This window comes from Pleurodeles waltl, chromosome 9 (assembly GCF_031143425.1).
Source record: "Pleurodeles waltl isolate 20211129_DDA chromosome 9, aPleWal1.hap1.20221129, whole genome shotgun sequence".
Lineage (NCBI taxonomy): Eukaryota > Metazoa > Chordata > Amphibia > Caudata > Salamandridae > Pleurodeles > Pleurodeles waltl.
The window spans coordinates 228529937-228546578 of NC_090448.1; the positions used below are offsets into that span (position 1 = coordinate 228529937).

Here is a 16642-nt window from a genome sequence, read left to right on the forward strand (position 1 = left end):
AATCAGTACTGTCTCTATTGAAGGAAGTAGCTGAGTGAGAGTCATCTTGAGGAAGTGATCCAATCTGGAGCCATAAGGACTCTAGATTTTCGTGAATCAACCTATACTAATTCTTCCAGAGGCTTGTTGCTCAGATTCAACAACCAACTCAAATATTTTTGGCGCCATATATTTATGGGCATTAATAGATTCTAAACCTGAATACCAGTACCCCAGCAGACAGTGCTATCCGGTAGGTTCTAATGGGTGCCCTAGGTCCTGTGAATACCCCCACCACCTGAACAGCCATATTTGAGAAACAGGATTCTGGACTTTGATAGCCAGGGGTTCTTCTGTCAGGCAAGAATGACTAACATAGTTGATTTACCTGTGATGACAATGACAATATAAAGCAAGACAGTCCTAGACAGACCTCAGCTCCACAATTTGTCTTCTCTTTCATGAAAGGGACACACCTGTCACCAACTCAAGGCTGTAATGCTTTCATCGGAAACCTTAAAGGAAAGTCCTCTCCATCTGGATGGTAAGAGAGTTCATGTTTGATCTCTTTTCGCCACAAGTTTCTGAAGACCAAGACAAACCTTACAGATGTCACCAGATCTGCAAGAAGAGCAGTAAGGAACATTGTTTACTACTCCATTGTTGAGATACAACTGCACCTGAAGACACTCTAGGTGACTAAGAGGCAAGGCCTCTGCAAGTACTGCTTGCTGGGGAAAACCCTGATAAAATGTAGAATACTGTTCTTAGTTGTTCACAGGCAGACAATTTAGAAGAGTTTCTGATGCTTTTACCTAAAGCCTTGACCAACGTTAAGGCCAAGGAGGACTAAACTCAGACAGGTTCACTGGTGCAGCTCTTAGAGATACCTGCCCGAACTGAAATCTAAGCATTCTATGAGTGACCAGGTGTTGTAGCTAGGGAGTCTACCAGAGCTGCATAAGGTTGGCTGCTAGAGTTTTCTGAGGGCTTAGTTGCCAGTGAATATTCCAGTCTGGAGGGACTGTGCAGGATGGCAATGCACACTCAAAAGTTGAAAGTGCTGGGGGCTCCAACACCGCATCAGAAAATGGTATTTGCTATACGTCTGATCCAGAACATGATTCTAGCAGGACCGTCGTGGTTCGAGGTGGTGCACAGGGACATCCTATCCTCCTGCAGTTTAGTCATGATGCACACTTGTGGAAAGGGGCCAAGAAAAAAGGGTATGACTGCATTACCTATTCAACAGTTCCTCATGATAGTAAAGACAGAAATATTTTGTCAAACCTGCCTGACTTACCAGATGACTGGTAATTCAGAATGGCAGTCATGTGCTCCCATTTTACCACTTCTGGTGGCAATGGGAGTCCATTATACCAGTGACAGTGGTATAATAGGAATCTACAGAGGGAGTGGTTGTTGTGTCTTGCCACTTCCCAGTATTTGTAGGACAAAATTCGAATTATTCCATTAAACCCAGTCCATGATCATAGCAGTCTTTCCTGGGGCTATCTCTGCCAAATGTGGTGGATGACCTGACATGGTAAATGAGATAGTGAACCATCGCAAGCTCTAGGAGAATAAGCATCATGTCGGTGCACAGAGAGTGGTGCCTATATTAGTTGGTGATCAATTAAAGCAATAACTCAAACATGGGAGAGGCACAGATGGTGAATTTGCAGTCCTTCAGCCAGCCGCCAGCCTTCTGTTAAAACCTTTTTCTAAATCAAACCCTTGTATTTTAGAAACAGTCTGTCTGACAAATTAATCAACACTGCCTGCACTCTCTGCATTTAGTATTCAAACTATGATGATAACAGCACACATACAAACACCTCTCTCCTGTTTTAAAGTGTTTAGGCCCAGTAACATGAGAGGATTCCATATATAATTTCTTGAATGGCAAGCTAATACATTGTGTTGCATGTATTTCATTTTTATTATGAGGGGAACTCATCATTCACAGTTATTCATAGTCATTTATGAAGGACAGTGCAGCCAGTTTGCAGAAGGCTTCATTATGGGCAAAGTGTCAGATTAACTCAGAAAGGGAGCACCTCCCAAAATACAGGCCAGGTGCTCCATATAAACATCTTCATAGCATAGTACAAATCTTTGTCCTAGCGAGCCAATGCTAACTTGAGGTTTATGAGACTGTCTTCAGTACTGAAGATGTTCATTTCCTTTACTGAAGTCCAACAATTGCTTCATGACTACCATGTTGCTTCCTCTGGGCCAACGTTTTAACAGAATCATTACTGTAGCATGTGTAGATTAGCCCTGGCAAACCTAAGGAATCTAAGACAATAGACTCATCAGGTCTTGCAAAAGAAAAAAGCTGAATATCACTGCCATGTTAACTCTAAAATATCAGGCTTGACGACCATCATAGGGAAAGTTTGAAAGAAAAATCTAGGCCCACACAAAAAAGCTCTAAGAGGATCAAGATACATATGTTCTCCTGGGATCTACAGTCACATTAATCTCACCAAACTGATCAGCAAACTGATCAGCAAATCTCAGATACTAAGGATTCACACATGGAACTGTATGCTGCTCAGGACTGGATGCAGCTGACTTCTCTAATCCTCAGGCACAGGAAATGGAAAAGCTGACACTTTTAACAACTTCACCTCACTGTGAAAGTCTGAATACCAAATTGGGAGCTACAAAATCATTGCCAGACGAAGTTCCCTGAATCGGCTTGATGCAATTTGAATAATTACAAAAGATGATAACTCATTCTCCAGACTGAATGCACCAGCACTGGTTCCCCCAGAGCATCCCTTCTTAAAAACAAAAGAGCAACAAAATGGGTAATTTGCATTCTAGAAAAAGAAACCCCCAGTAGACACCACTGCAACTCAAAATGTTTTGAGACCACCTGTCTATAAAAGTTCCACTTATGTAAACCGTTTCTCCCGCAAAATGTACATAATGAAAAAGAAGTCCCTCCCAATTTTATTGTCACAACATCTAAGTTTACATGAAAATTTTCCCAAACCCCTCTCATCCTTACTTGTTCATCACCGCCTAAGCTATTCTTAGTAAATAAACTTTGTAAGACCCAACCAATCACTCTCAGGTCATTCATGTTAGTACATAAAGTGAGTATATAGTGAGTCTGCTTCAGACCAAAGGCCGCTTGGCCTCAGATACTCTAAAGATGTCCTCATCCTGTCTAGCGGGCCTCCATCACTAACTGAACCTGATAATCTGGGTGACCAAAATCCTTGCTCCTCAAAGATTATTGTCCAGTGTTCACCAATTGAGATCCCGTAAATATTCGGTTTCACCACCAGGGGACAGAGCATTTGCTGTAGATGCTGCAACCTCTGACACCTCAGAAGTACCTATTTTGCAGTCTTGTTGGGGGTACTGATAGATGCATAAATTTAAAGGAAACTGTGCAAAAATGAGATTCATGTTTCTCATCACCTGGACCCTAATTATTATCAGAACCTCCTTCATTAGAGTAGGGGTTGTCTCTTCTCAAACTCTAGTATCTTCATGGTTGCTATATGTTATGATGTTGGGAGGTTCAGGGAGAAGTACACAATATGCAGCAGAACCAATGCTTTTTGAACAAACAAGAAAATGCTTATTTTTGGAAATATCCTTTAGCGACCAGTGATGCGCCACCACATAGGCAGCATCCTCATGAACAACCAAAGTGCTGAAATGAAGCCAAAAGTAAGAACATGGGGCTGAAAATGCCAATTGTACACCAGAAATACAGACAATTCTTATGCTCTGGAACTGGAAAATTGAAAACATGCCCACCAAACCCGAGAACACCATCCAGTTTCTGTTGCTCAGTGCAGACATTATGTGCAGAAAAGACACAACTCTAAGCTGATATTTACTATGCATCCAGCTAAGTATTCATCTGAAAGTCACTTGTTTTGTATTTTTACCACATCAAATATGTTATTAGCATGTAGTAGTGTAAGATAAATATATGGCATATTGATACATGCAGAAACAATAACAGGCACACATAAATACAAGGAGTCACAGATAAACAGCTGGGACATCCTTGCACAAGCTCACATGACCAAGCAAGTGAAGGTGAAAACACAATAATGGCCCAATGTTTTCAAGGATACAAAGACAAGAATGCAGACATTAAACCACATGGGGCAGTATCATTGCCTTTCATTGCGCCAATGCCTAGGTGGAGAAGGGAGCCAATGTACGTTGTGCCTGTATTTGAACAAAGCATGCTGTCTACAGCACTAATTTAGTATACCTCTTGGAGTTAGTGCTTATTCTCTGGGCACTGCAGCTTGGAAATGTAGAGCTGTGGTGTCTGCTCCATGTTTCCAATACTGAAGTTCAAAACTCATACACTAACTGGCAAAGTTACTTTATTAGTCCATGTGGTGTAATAGACATATCTCTGGTGCATATCCATTGTTAAAGAGTAGGCTGATGATACAGCACATGATGAGATAGGGGTATATACTCAGGATAACACACAGAGATGGTTATGAGTGCTAAGATGCTGGCACTGAGGTGTGTTTTTATTCCCTCTAAGCCAGTGGTCTCCAAACTTTCTAATGCCAACCCCCTTGTTGCAAAAATAAAAATAATTGGGCCACCCCTCAGGATTTTTCATAATTATTTAAAAAAGATGGCAATGTTTAAATATGTCTAGACCTATTTACACATTGCAGTTAAGTACTGTTACCTTTTAAAACATGCAATAATATGCTTCTGCTTAAACCAAAGGCCTGCTATCTGTGTAAAGTTGATTTTGCCCAGAGTCTGGCGCCCACCTAGGATCACTTGAGGTCCCCCAAGGGGGCCTCGCCCCCCAGTTTGAAGACCTCTGCTCTAAGCTGATACAAGACTCACCCGCTGCTGTTGAGCCTTCTGAATTGTTGCGATCTGCTGGGCTACCACTGAAAGTACCTCAACATCAATCCGGTTAAACTCATCAAAGCAGGCCCATGCTCCAGAGCTGAAAGAAAAGAATTGGGTGACTCCTTTAGATAAAACAATTTAGGATACAGTCTACAAACACAGGAATGTTTGGGAGAATAATTGATGATCTTGGAGTATTTCCTTACATCCGTTGAAGATTGTAGGTAGAGGACCTGGCTGATTTTGGGGGGCAGTGGGCAGTGAATTTTATACAGTGCAGCATAAGTTAACGTTATTGCTGACTTTGATCGCTGTGACTCACGTAAGGCCGTTCAGGTAAAGGTCTCACACTCCTTCTGTGCACAGCCAGGTGCAAGGATGATGGCAAACAGACTATTCGTTTTCATGACCACCCACTAAAAGCTTCAGCTCTTCTTTCTTCCCCCGGACTGCCACAGCTTCAAGTTCATACAGCCTTCCAGGCAAGTTAGTAGTTTAACAGCAGGTCCCACTGGTGTGGTTTTGCAACTTGGATTCTACAATCCAGGAAAGCAACCTCAGCCCCCTCAGAACTTTAGAACAAGGAAGTGCACATTTTAACGTCTTTCCACAGGAATTAGAAAAGTATTCTACATCCAGAACTGCTACATAGGTAGTGATGTTTGTTACTTCTGGTGTAATTGTTAAACTTAATGCATTCCTATCTTAAACGTTTACTAAAGTAATAATGTATGCTCTTACTCCAAAAATTACCTCACCATGCTCAGGGAATTGCATTAAGCAAACCAGAATTTCACTCACTCGCTACTACCTCTGAATTCCAAAATAGCAGTGAAATGTGTGTGGGAAATAATATCACTATTGGCCTCTAACCCCTTAAGACTTCAAAGAAGACCCCTCTTATGAGGCAGAGGAGAAATAGCCCCTCATGCGCATGCCTTAAAAAGAGCAGCATTTTGTACCCGCATCGAGCTCAATACATTAGTATTCAGGTACATTGTCATGCTGATGGTTTTACAGGGCTGGGTGAAGAAGCGAAATTCCAAGCTGTGCTATCTGATGGAAGTTCATTGGCACATATATTCCTGTTGAAACCAGTCCCGGCATGCCTTTGTATAACGAGCTGGAGTTGACTGGTTTACAGCAACACTTTATGACCTCCTTACGCAGTCTCCCCAAATAAATTCAAAGTCTACTACCTACCCCCGAAACTGCACACACATTTCAATTTTTCTACAAACAGATGCTACAAGTAGATACATGTGAAGTTATAATTTAATTAATATCAAAACAGGTCATGGAATGGTCAGGCTGTACTAGTCAATCAACTCCCGTAGAAGGAGGGCAGTAATTGACAACAAAGGTCTGCCTTCACAGCTCTGACGTGTATGATGTAATAATGTTCCACTCAGAATGTTACTTTCACAGAGCTTTCTGTTGCTAGTGCTCAGCACTTCTCAAGTTAAGATGTCATAACACAATTCTCAAAGGCACAAAAGGTGATGGGAGGAATGCTTGCAATAAGCCTAATCACTGGCAATTGCTCAGGGTAGTATTCCAACCTGTCGTTCTTTTGCCCACCAGGCCATTTCAGATTAGACCTATCCATGCGGAAATCACTCTTGACCCTGCTCCCATGGGAACAGTCCAGCATGAACTGCCAAGCCAGGTCGTCTCTGAGCTGGAACACAAATTCTTTCAAATTGACATTTCTCAGCAAGTGCATTAGAAAAACGTGTTTAGGTTAGGTTCTGTTCTGTTTTAAACAAAATCCCCAGAACGGGGATTCTCGTTTCTAAAGCTCCCAGTAAGAATGCTTGAAAAGCATTAATTGATCTTCTAGAGGGTTTTATTATTGAGATTATTGCACTTCACCCTTTATTCATGCCCTGGCCTTTTTCTCAGTAGGAATAATTTGGGTAACAAGCAATTATTTCACAATAACGCACCTAGAACACTCACTAAGTATGTATTATAGGATAACAGATGCACACACAAATGTAGGTATCTGCAGTCACCCTACTATTGCTATAAACTTGGAGAAAGATCTCTGATCAGACTGTAGACTGGATGGTGGGATTTTAACCAGAAGAGTTAATTGCTCACTATAAAGCCGAGGAATTGACTGTTTGTGGCCAAATGTCATGCAGACATATGTGTCTTGTAGATGTGTGGCTTACATTTCCTTGTTGGTAACGTGTTATCACTCTATTATGTGCAGCATTTTGTTCCAAAACAAATCTATATTCTTTCTTCAGGCCCTTCTTATGAACAGGGAAGTACCTGCCCTGGTAGTTTTCCTACGTCCAGACTGTCCCTTTCTACACTCAAATACCCACTGTGTCTTCATGCCCCTGGGTAGAGAAGTGTTACAAATTCTATGATGACGATTTCTCTGTAAGGTTCCTGCTTGCTTACACGTGCCTGTTCACTTTTCATTGGGCTACTGTCAGTATTCCCCATGTCCAAAAATGCTTCTGATGAATTCTCATATTCAGAGCATCTTCATTCTACCATGATCAAGAAGCATAATACCACACATTCACCGCCACATTTTTGTATAGTCAGAGTTTTAATTTAGCTGATAGTTCACTATGGCATACACAATTTCCTTCTCACAGTTATATTCCTATAGAGTTGTGTTGAAATGAAAGATGTACTTAGCTTTGGAATGTGTGCTCTCTGTGGTCATCTACTTCCTGGGGATTTATGTCACTAGTGGCAGGCGTTTCATGGCACATTCAGTTGATTTACAGTAGCGACATATATGGTTCTTAATCACACCACAGATCGGTTTCACATAGCACCATACATTGCTTTTACAAGTGGACATACCTGGCGAGTCCCTTGAAGAACTTCCCCATTGCCATAAAGTCAAGTTGGTCAGAGCAGTTAAAGACAACGGTCTGTATGGCAAGAGCTTTGCCAAGATCTTTGGTAGTTTCAGTTTTTCCAGTTCCAGCCGGGCCAGCTGGGGCTCCACCAAACTTGAGATGCAGGGCTCCAGTCAGTGTCAGATAACACCTAATCATAACAGAGTAAGCAGGAAGTCACAAATACTACCAGTTGTCAAGATCAGAAAGAATACTTAAGAGCCCCAAGCACACATCTACCTCTTGCATAGGAACTTACCTACTCTAACTATTGGTGCTATATCCTATGTTACTGACTGAATGTATCCATAACACATGAAAATTTAATTTTCAAAAGCATGGTATGATTGATGTCTTGGGGCTTTTTGTTTCAGGTTGTCTGGTGATCCTATAAGCAGTGGTGTCTAAGCACTACCTGTGTGTGAAACAATATAGTCACTTCCTTGCTTGCTGCTAGTGGAAACAGAAATCCACTCAGTTACTTCCCCTCCCTTACATCATAGCCCAGGCAAAGCTTTAGCTTTTTAGGACCATCTAAGTTTGAAAACAAATAAATGTGACTAATATAAGAATTATAAATGATTTGTCTAAGGTTCGTACTCCCCCCAACAAATAAATATGCAATCTAATGTGCAATACCTTAACCAACATATTAAGCATAGCAGAAAATAGTTTGCCTTTGATCTGGAAAAAACATGCTCAAGTTCAGGGAGTCAACTCCTGTCTTGGTTAAAAGACCAGCAGCTGGAGATGTGCATAAGAACGTCTTCGTTCTAATGATGATTACTACCTCCTCCACTGTTGATTGACATTGGACTTTAGTAATTTCTCATACAATACTATATCTAAGATTTTATTTAGTCAAAGAAAAAATTAATAAGGTATACTAAAGATAACATATGTAGAGATTGGTTCATCCTGAAAAGGAACTAGTTTCACCTGCTGCTGATAAATATCCACATATGTGGTACACAGAATACCACTTCATTCTAAAATTGGTCCCATTTATCATTTACTTGAGATTATGGTAATCCAAGTGTCTCAAACCCCACACTGATAGCATTTGTACACCATGAAATTTCAGACTTAGAAACCTGTCAGTCAAAGGAGTAATCACAAGACGTCCTGTGTTCCCAAGATATTCATAGCCATAAATGAATTCTGCATTCACTGCTCGGATGTAGAGATCATCCCTTGTCCAGTAGTATCTAACAATAAAAAATAATTTCAGGTTATACAAATGTAAATAGAATACAACCACTTATAAAAGTAATGGATCATTCTTTCAAGAATGAAGAAGGGTCACACAAGTAGAAGCAGAATATGAAGGGCATTGAAGACAGAGATGGAAGTGCTTTACATGAGAATTCACGATGCAGTGAACATAACAAAGAGAGAGGCATGAAGCCAGTAAAATGTGTAAATCGAGTTACGAACAAGGAGCAACGAAGGGCACGCTAACCTTCAGGCTTTATTGAAGATCACATGTCTGTGGATAGTTCCAAAACTCAGGTAACAGATGAAAAAGTTACTTACCTTCAGGCATGCACTTTCTGGTGGATACTCTATCTAACCGCAGATTCCTCACCTTGTTAATGTTCCCGGCTGGATCGGCAAACTCAAAACCAGTGCTTCTGCATGCCAATAGGTGGCGCAGTGGGAATCTGCGCCAACTTCGTTCCACTGCGGAAGTGGCGAGCTGCACCATATTAAAGTGCCACCCATGCACACTGACGTCAGTTTCTTTCGTAGGCATGCCTGTGCCCTCAATGGCAGAGTTTATCAGCAAATTGGAAGGATTAATGTGCAAATTCCTTTTTTAAATGGAAAAATATACCATTCTACAGACCAGGGGGTAAGGAGGGATGTGAGAAATTTGTCATTTAGATAGAGTATCCACCAGAAAAAGTGTTACAGAAGGTAAGCAACTTGTTTTTCTAATGGATACTTCTAACTGCAGAGTCCTCCCTTATGAACAGTTTGTGAAGCAAAACCTCCCAAGGTTCCCAAAACCTCCCATGGAATGACTCAAGTCAAAAAGCTCTGCAGGACTGAATGGGCAAAATACCCATCCTAATGGAACTAACTATCAAAGTAAGAGTGCTTTGTGAATGTGTTCACTTGTGCCCACGTAGCGGCCTGACAGATATCCAGAACAGGCACTCTACGTGCCAACACAGTGATAGCAGCCTTGGCTCTGGTGGAATGATCCCTCAGGACTTCAGTAGGAAGCTTTTTGGCCAATGCTTCACAGATCTTAACACAAAGGACTATCCATTGTGAGACGGTCTGCTTCTACACTGCCTTGCCCTTCTTTTCCACAGAGAACACCACAAAGAGTTGATCATCCCCCCAAGGTCCCTTGGTTTAATTGATGTGTACGCACATTTTTTTCTTGCAGTCTAAGCAATGGAGTCCCTCCTCCTCTTTCGAGGGATGCAGCGGAGCAAAGGTCAGAAGAGTGATGGCTTGTCCAAACTGAAATGGCGTAACTACCTTTGGCATGAGTGCAGCTTGAGTGCTTAACACCAGTTTGTCTGGCAAAAACAGTTGTATAAGGCAGCTGGACTGAGCTCACTCACAGGCCATGTTGATGTTACTGCAATGAGAAAAATCACTTTTAAGGTTGAGTATCGCAAAGGCCACTATGTATCAGCTCGAAAGGGGTACACATGAGAAAAGTGAGAACCAAATTTAAGTCCTACTGTGGCATCCTCATCGGCTTTGGCAGAAATATATACTGATAACCTTTAAGACAACACATCACAACAGGTGATTTGAACAAGGACCATTACCTAGCAAATGTATAAAGACTGATAGTGCCAACATGTTATTTTTACTAATGTTCACTGAACACCTTCCTGAGCCAAACACAATGCAAACAACAAGACATTTAACAGTATAGCTTGAAATGGGTCACGCTGATGGGTGTCAAACCAAGCCACAAACTGATCTCAGTGGCTGGCATATTTTGATTTAATGGAAGCACACCTGGCTGCCAGGATTACATCAACAACAAGATGTAGGTTGCCCAGCCCTGGCTGTAAGACTCTTCCTGCTGCTGTGGCAGAAGATTGTCCTGAAGCAGCAGCCTTAATCAAAGGGCAGATGTTCACCCTCCAAATAACAGATACCACACTCTCATGGCCAATTTGGAGCCACAGAGATGACTTTTGCCAGTCTTTCCTGATCTTGTTCAGCATAGGGGCAAAAGAGGTGGCAGCAGGAAGGTGTACCGGGGTCACATACTCCAGCCTATGAAGAATGTGTCTACAAAAATAAATCCTTCTTGGGAACTCCAGCCTGCAAAATTGTTGAAATTACACATTCTCAGGGGTGGCAAAGAGATTTAACCAGGGTTATCCTCGTTGTTCAAAGACATCCTGCACCACCTCTGGGAAATGCCCTGATGATTCAGCCAGTTCCAGAGACACAGAACGTCCTGGCACAGGACCCAGGACCACATCCTCCCCTGCTTGGTGCAGTACCACATGTGGTGGTGCTGTCTGTGAGAAAATGTGCCAGCTTCTCTTTGACAAGAAGGCTTTCAACACCAAGCAAATCACCCAGAACTCCAGCAAGATGATATGGCGACTAAAGTCCTCTGACCTCCACATCTCACAGATGACCTCCACAGCCCAGTATTGACAGATCCATTACCACCTGTAGCCACCACTTTTCAGCCTCCTCCGAAATCCCAAACAAATCTGAGTGTTTTGCTTAGTGCTGGTCCTACTCACACTTCTGATTTCACTACAGGGCTCACATGTGCCATCTGGCATGATCGACGAGCAGGATGCAGAATCCTCAAAGCCATCCTCACTGAGACCCAGAACAGAGGTTGCTTGACTAACAACCCTAACAATGTCAGGTTTGCAGCCCTCGAGGTAGGGGAAGACTCGGACTTCTAACATAAAAAAATGGACAGGTATCACCAGCATCACTCTCGTGAACACCAAAGGGGCACAGGTGAGGTTGAAAGGAAATAAGGCAAGCTGAAAGTGCCCGTGGCCCCCCTTGAACTACAGATGGTGCCAGTGGGCCTGCAGGACAGATATGTTAAGAAAAGAATCATGCAGATCCAACGCCACTATCAAGTTTTCAGGAGCCAGGGCAAATAGCTCCTGGGCCAGCATGAGAAACTAGAATCTGTCATTTCACAGAAAGGGATTGAGAGGGCTACGACCCAAAATAGGATAAAGTCCTTTACCCTTCAGCACAAGGAAGTAGTAGGAGTAAAAGCTAGTGCCCACTTATGAGCTGGTACCCTCTCTATATCTCCTTTGGCAACAGAACCAACACTTTCTGGCATAAAATGGGCAGCTGGTCCTCTGAAAGCTGATCCAATGTATGTGGTAGGCCCTGTGGGTCAAAAAGGACTGGCAAGGTGAACCCAGTTAGACTATTTGAAGGGTGTAATGCTCTGCCAACCCTGAAGAAAGCGGCTGACCCTGCCTCCGACCTGCCTCCAACACAGGTGCACTGAAGAGGTTTAGAAACTGAAGGGGCAGGAGATTGAGACGTATGTTAACTGTGATGACCTGGTCATTGACTGTTGGGCCCATTGCCCCAACTTTGAAGGAGTTGGTAGGCCTTTTGTGCAAGCGGCAGGGGTTGATGCTGTTAACATGCCAAGCCCCTGGCATATTCCCAAAAAAGGAAGAAACCACTTGTGGGACAGCTGAACTAGTGTTAAGAGACCCAAAGAGTGTTCCGAGACTCAGCTCTCTTTCTCCTAACAGGTGGGAACTGTTGTAGGCATGTCCATTAGGAATGCCTGGACAACCAAGAAGGAACTCATCCATGCATGATATCAGAGCACCACCCTTGTCTAAATAGCCTTTCCTAGGCAATCAGTGGTGTATGGGCTCAATCCGGTGACAGACATTCGCATCTCGGCCATCATGGATAGTTAAGGTTAGGGAAGCGTGTAACGCTTCTGAGACTGCTGGTAAGTAGCAGATGGCATTAACAGACCTCAAGGCAAGACTGTCTGATGAAAACCTTCTCTTGCCAAATGCTTCCATATGTTTGGTAGGTGTGCACTCTGCTTGTGGATGCCTGCACCACCAAACCAAACTCTCAGGAGTTGGATTCTGAGTTACAGACTAAGGATTGCCTGACCTGGGCTATGATGGCATGTGACCCAGCCATTGACTGGATGGTCATAACATGACTTTGTACATGTGCCCAAGAACATATCAGTGAGGGCCCTTATTTAAGCGCTGGTGCCTGGCCAAGCTGAAAAACTTCAGGAAGAACATTTGTTTTTTTTCCTCCATAGTGGGGTGGAGATGGTCAACGACCGCACCAGTCCTCTTAATGGCTTTTACAAAGATGTAAAGATGTGCTTTTCCAGTTACTGGTCTGGGTGGGGGGACCATCCCAATCTCAGATAAGGTAACCAACCTTCTAGCATCTTGTAGATCAATGTACAAGTTATCCTCATCATAGGGTGAGACAAACTCCTCCCCATCATGCTGGTGTCATCTCCACATTGCTGACTCTGGTTTAAGTCAAAGCCAAAGCGCTGGTGTAGTGTCTGTGCACGACTGCGCCATAATGGTACAGTGTCAGAGTCAGAGAGATTTAGCATTGGCTGTATCACATCGGGATCTGGGTGTTGTGTCAGTCAAGGTGAATTAGGCTTAAAGTCAGATACCATGATAAGTAGTGGATCCTCCTCTGGTGTTTAAGTCAGTGTCTGTGCAAATGTTGGCATGGAACCAGAAGTTAGCACTCAGACCACTTCAAAAGCCAAAGCAAGTTTAAGGGGACCAGACGCCACCAAGGACAGATCTACCAGTGGAATCCTGACAGGAGACTCCTGTGGATCCCTTAGGCCATAGTGAGCTAGAAGCATACTGAAGATGTGCAACGTGGCCTCTCCAAAGGCTGCAACATGCTGTGACACCACCAAGACCAAGGCTGGAATCAGCATCTCGCTGGAACTGGATCAAAACCTTGGAGGAGCAGTGGCACCTTTTCTGGAGAACAAGAATGGCATGAAGGGGCCGCATCCCGTGGAGACGCGCAGTGTTTTGCCACACAGAGATTCACTTTATGTTCTTGGTGGCTTTCTGATTCACCTGAGCGTAGTCACTGCATCGTTGGAGTTGTGTGCCAAACCCAAACACAAGAAGCACATCTCTTGGGGATCTCTCACAGACATTTGCTTGCGACACTTCCTACTAGGTTTGAACCCTAAAGTCTTATCTGGTGACATGTTCCCTTGCACACTGGAAAAATGTAAGTAAGAAAATTAGAAAGCAAAATTCTCTTTAAGGAATGGAGAAAAGGAGTGGTGCTGTAGATCCACATCTGAAGGCGTGGTAAGAAAGGGCTGATTTCGGAGCACATGCGGCACTTATATGTGACTCCTCAAATCACTTCTGAAGTAGAACAAATTTGGCATGGAGATCCACACTGCCACTGCTTTTTTTAGATTCCGATTCAGTCTAGCGCCTGGGGTTATTCACAAGGCAAAGGATATCCATGAGAAAATGTAGTTTCCATGGACCATGAAAATGAGACACCAACGAAGGTGAAGTCTGCTCTTAATGAAATTCAGCAGCCACAGTGCATTTACAATCAGAGTGTTGGTCAAAGAAGAATACACGTAAACAATATGCTCTAAAACTCTAATCCGTGAGATCATCAGTGAGACGGTGAGAAACATCTGCCTAAAGGGAAGGGAGCTCTGACTTAGTCAACAGGTAGAAGTGAACCTGACACCAAGGCTTGAATGTGATAGCAACTGTTTTATCTGTCTGAGGTAGGTGTGAACATAAAAGGGGTCATTATGACCCTGGTGTGGCGTCCGTACCGCCAACAGGCTGGCGGTACAGAGACCCGTATTACGAGCGCGGCGGTAGTGCTGCGGTCGCACCGCCGGGGCCGGCGGTTTCCCGCCGTTTTAGCCCCGGCGGTGATAATCCGCCAGGGCAGCGCTGCCCTGGGGATTATGACTCCCCTACCGCCAGCCTGTTTCTGGCGGTTTGCACCGCCAGGAAGAGGCTGGCGGTAAGGGGAGTCCTGGGGCCCCTGGGGCCCCTGCACTGCCTATGCCACTGGCATGGGCAGTGCAGGGGCCCCCTGACAGGACCCCGTGCAGCTTTTCACTGTCTGCATAGCAGACAGTGAAAAGCGCGACGGGTGCTACTGCACCCGTCGCACGGCCACAACACCGCCAGCTCCATTAGGAGCTGGTTCCTATGTTGCGGCCGCATCCCTGCTGGGCCGGCGGGCGTAAACTAGGTTTGCGCCCGCCGGCCCAGTGGGGATGTTGTAATGGGATCTGCGGAAGTGCGGCCGCATAGGTGGCCGCGCGGCGGTTACCGCTTCCGCCAAGCTTGTAATGACCCCCAAAGTGTTTGTTCTGATGTTGGAAGTAGATGTTATGCTGAGTGCTGTATCCATGTAAAACTTATTAGAGTAGACATAGGTTTGAATTTTTATTTAGTATTTAAACAAGCCCTGATGACACTTAACATAGTAGTTCTAAAACATCATATAGCAAAACATTCTTACCAAATATAAGAATAAAAAACATGCATGTTAGTTTGTGATTAATGATAAATAGGTTTATTCCATACCTGAGCTGAGAGATCCACTCAAAATCATTTACACTGGTCACTTTTTCATCAACAAGTTTAGCAGCAACATCTTTAGCATGGACTTCAATCACAATCAGAGCAGAGAGAACAGTTCTCTGCATTCTAGACAGTCTACCACGCACTAGGGCCACCAGGTCACTCAACTGTAAAAAATCAATAAAAATAAAAATAGAAAATCAGAGAACCAGTCAATCAAATATGCAAACAAAGGAAAACTGCTGAGGTATCTCTGGGGTAGCTCTTAAGAGCAGAGGGGCTGATGATCCAAACTTGAGTACCACATGATACAATTAATGCAACTGCAATTATCCTGCAGAAATGGTCATGACAGTGCATTGCTAATTAGTCAGCAGTAGTTTGAAATAAATTAAAAATAATGACTAATGTTTTAGGGCAAAGCTACTTTGTTCATTCGTCCTCTTTGTTACTGGCACAACAGTGACTAACTGTAAGTTCAGCAGACTTGACATTCTAACTGATATAGCAAGGAGAGTCCCATCACATACCTGGGAAACCAGTTACTCAAAAGTGCAGATGCTTGTTAAAACTCGGTGGGGCTAAATGCTTGACCACATAATCAAGTGACATTTGGAGGACATACCAGAAGCTATACTGCTCTTTCTGTTGGATAATCTCTCTAGCCACAGATTTCTCACCTTTAGAATATCCTGAGATGCCAGACTGGATCTGGAAGACTATTCAGCAAAGCCCCTGCTCACCAGTAGGAGGTGTTGTGCGGCTCCATGTCGGCTTCACTGTGCCTTTGAAGTGGAAGCTGGAGCCGCATATAGGGACCACCAAAGTACACTCACTTCAGTTTCTTACTGGACTCCATCCACACCATCAGATACAGCGCGCAAACAACTGTTTGTGCCAGTGTGCAGACCTCCAACTTGGGACCTTTTTAGATGGAACAGAACAAGGAAGTGGAAGGGCGGTGAAAAATCTGCTGCTAGATAGAGTAGCAACCATAACAGCATTACTGAGTTTATTCTGATGAATAGTTCTAACTGCAGACTCCTAATCTTTAGAATAGATACCAATGTAGCACCTCCTCAGTAATAAATGAGACCAAAAAGTCCTACAAGACTGAACAGCCAAAATGCCCTTTCCATAGGACTTGGCTGTCAAGGCAATAATGTTTGTGAACGTGAGATTTGATGCCCATGTAGCAGTCAGACAAAAATTTATGACAGGCACTTGGCCCTGGTGTAGTGCGCCCTCAGTCCTTCAGGCGGCAAGCCAGCCTTCAACCCATATGATATACTTAACTGCATCCTGGCCATCTTCAATGCCTGTGCT

General features: G+C 43.6%; 1 protein-coding gene across 1 annotated transcript in view; it reads right to left on the reverse strand.

The window, feature by feature from the left end:
- The window catches only part of DNAH1 (dynein axonemal heavy chain 1), an 827745-nt gene that overhangs the window by 424532 nt on the left and 386571 nt on the right, over positions 1-16642 (reverse strand). Inside the window, exons 27-30 of the mRNA XM_069206595.1 lie at positions 15320-15483; positions 8819-8932; positions 7687-7875; positions 4843-4948 (exon numbers count right to left, since the gene is read on the reverse strand). Coding sequence (XP_069062696.1) covers positions 4843-4948; positions 7687-7875; positions 8819-8932; positions 15320-15483 — 573 coding nt within the window. The remainder of the gene's footprint in view (positions 1-4842; positions 4949-7686; positions 7876-8818; positions 8933-15319; positions 15484-16642) is intronic.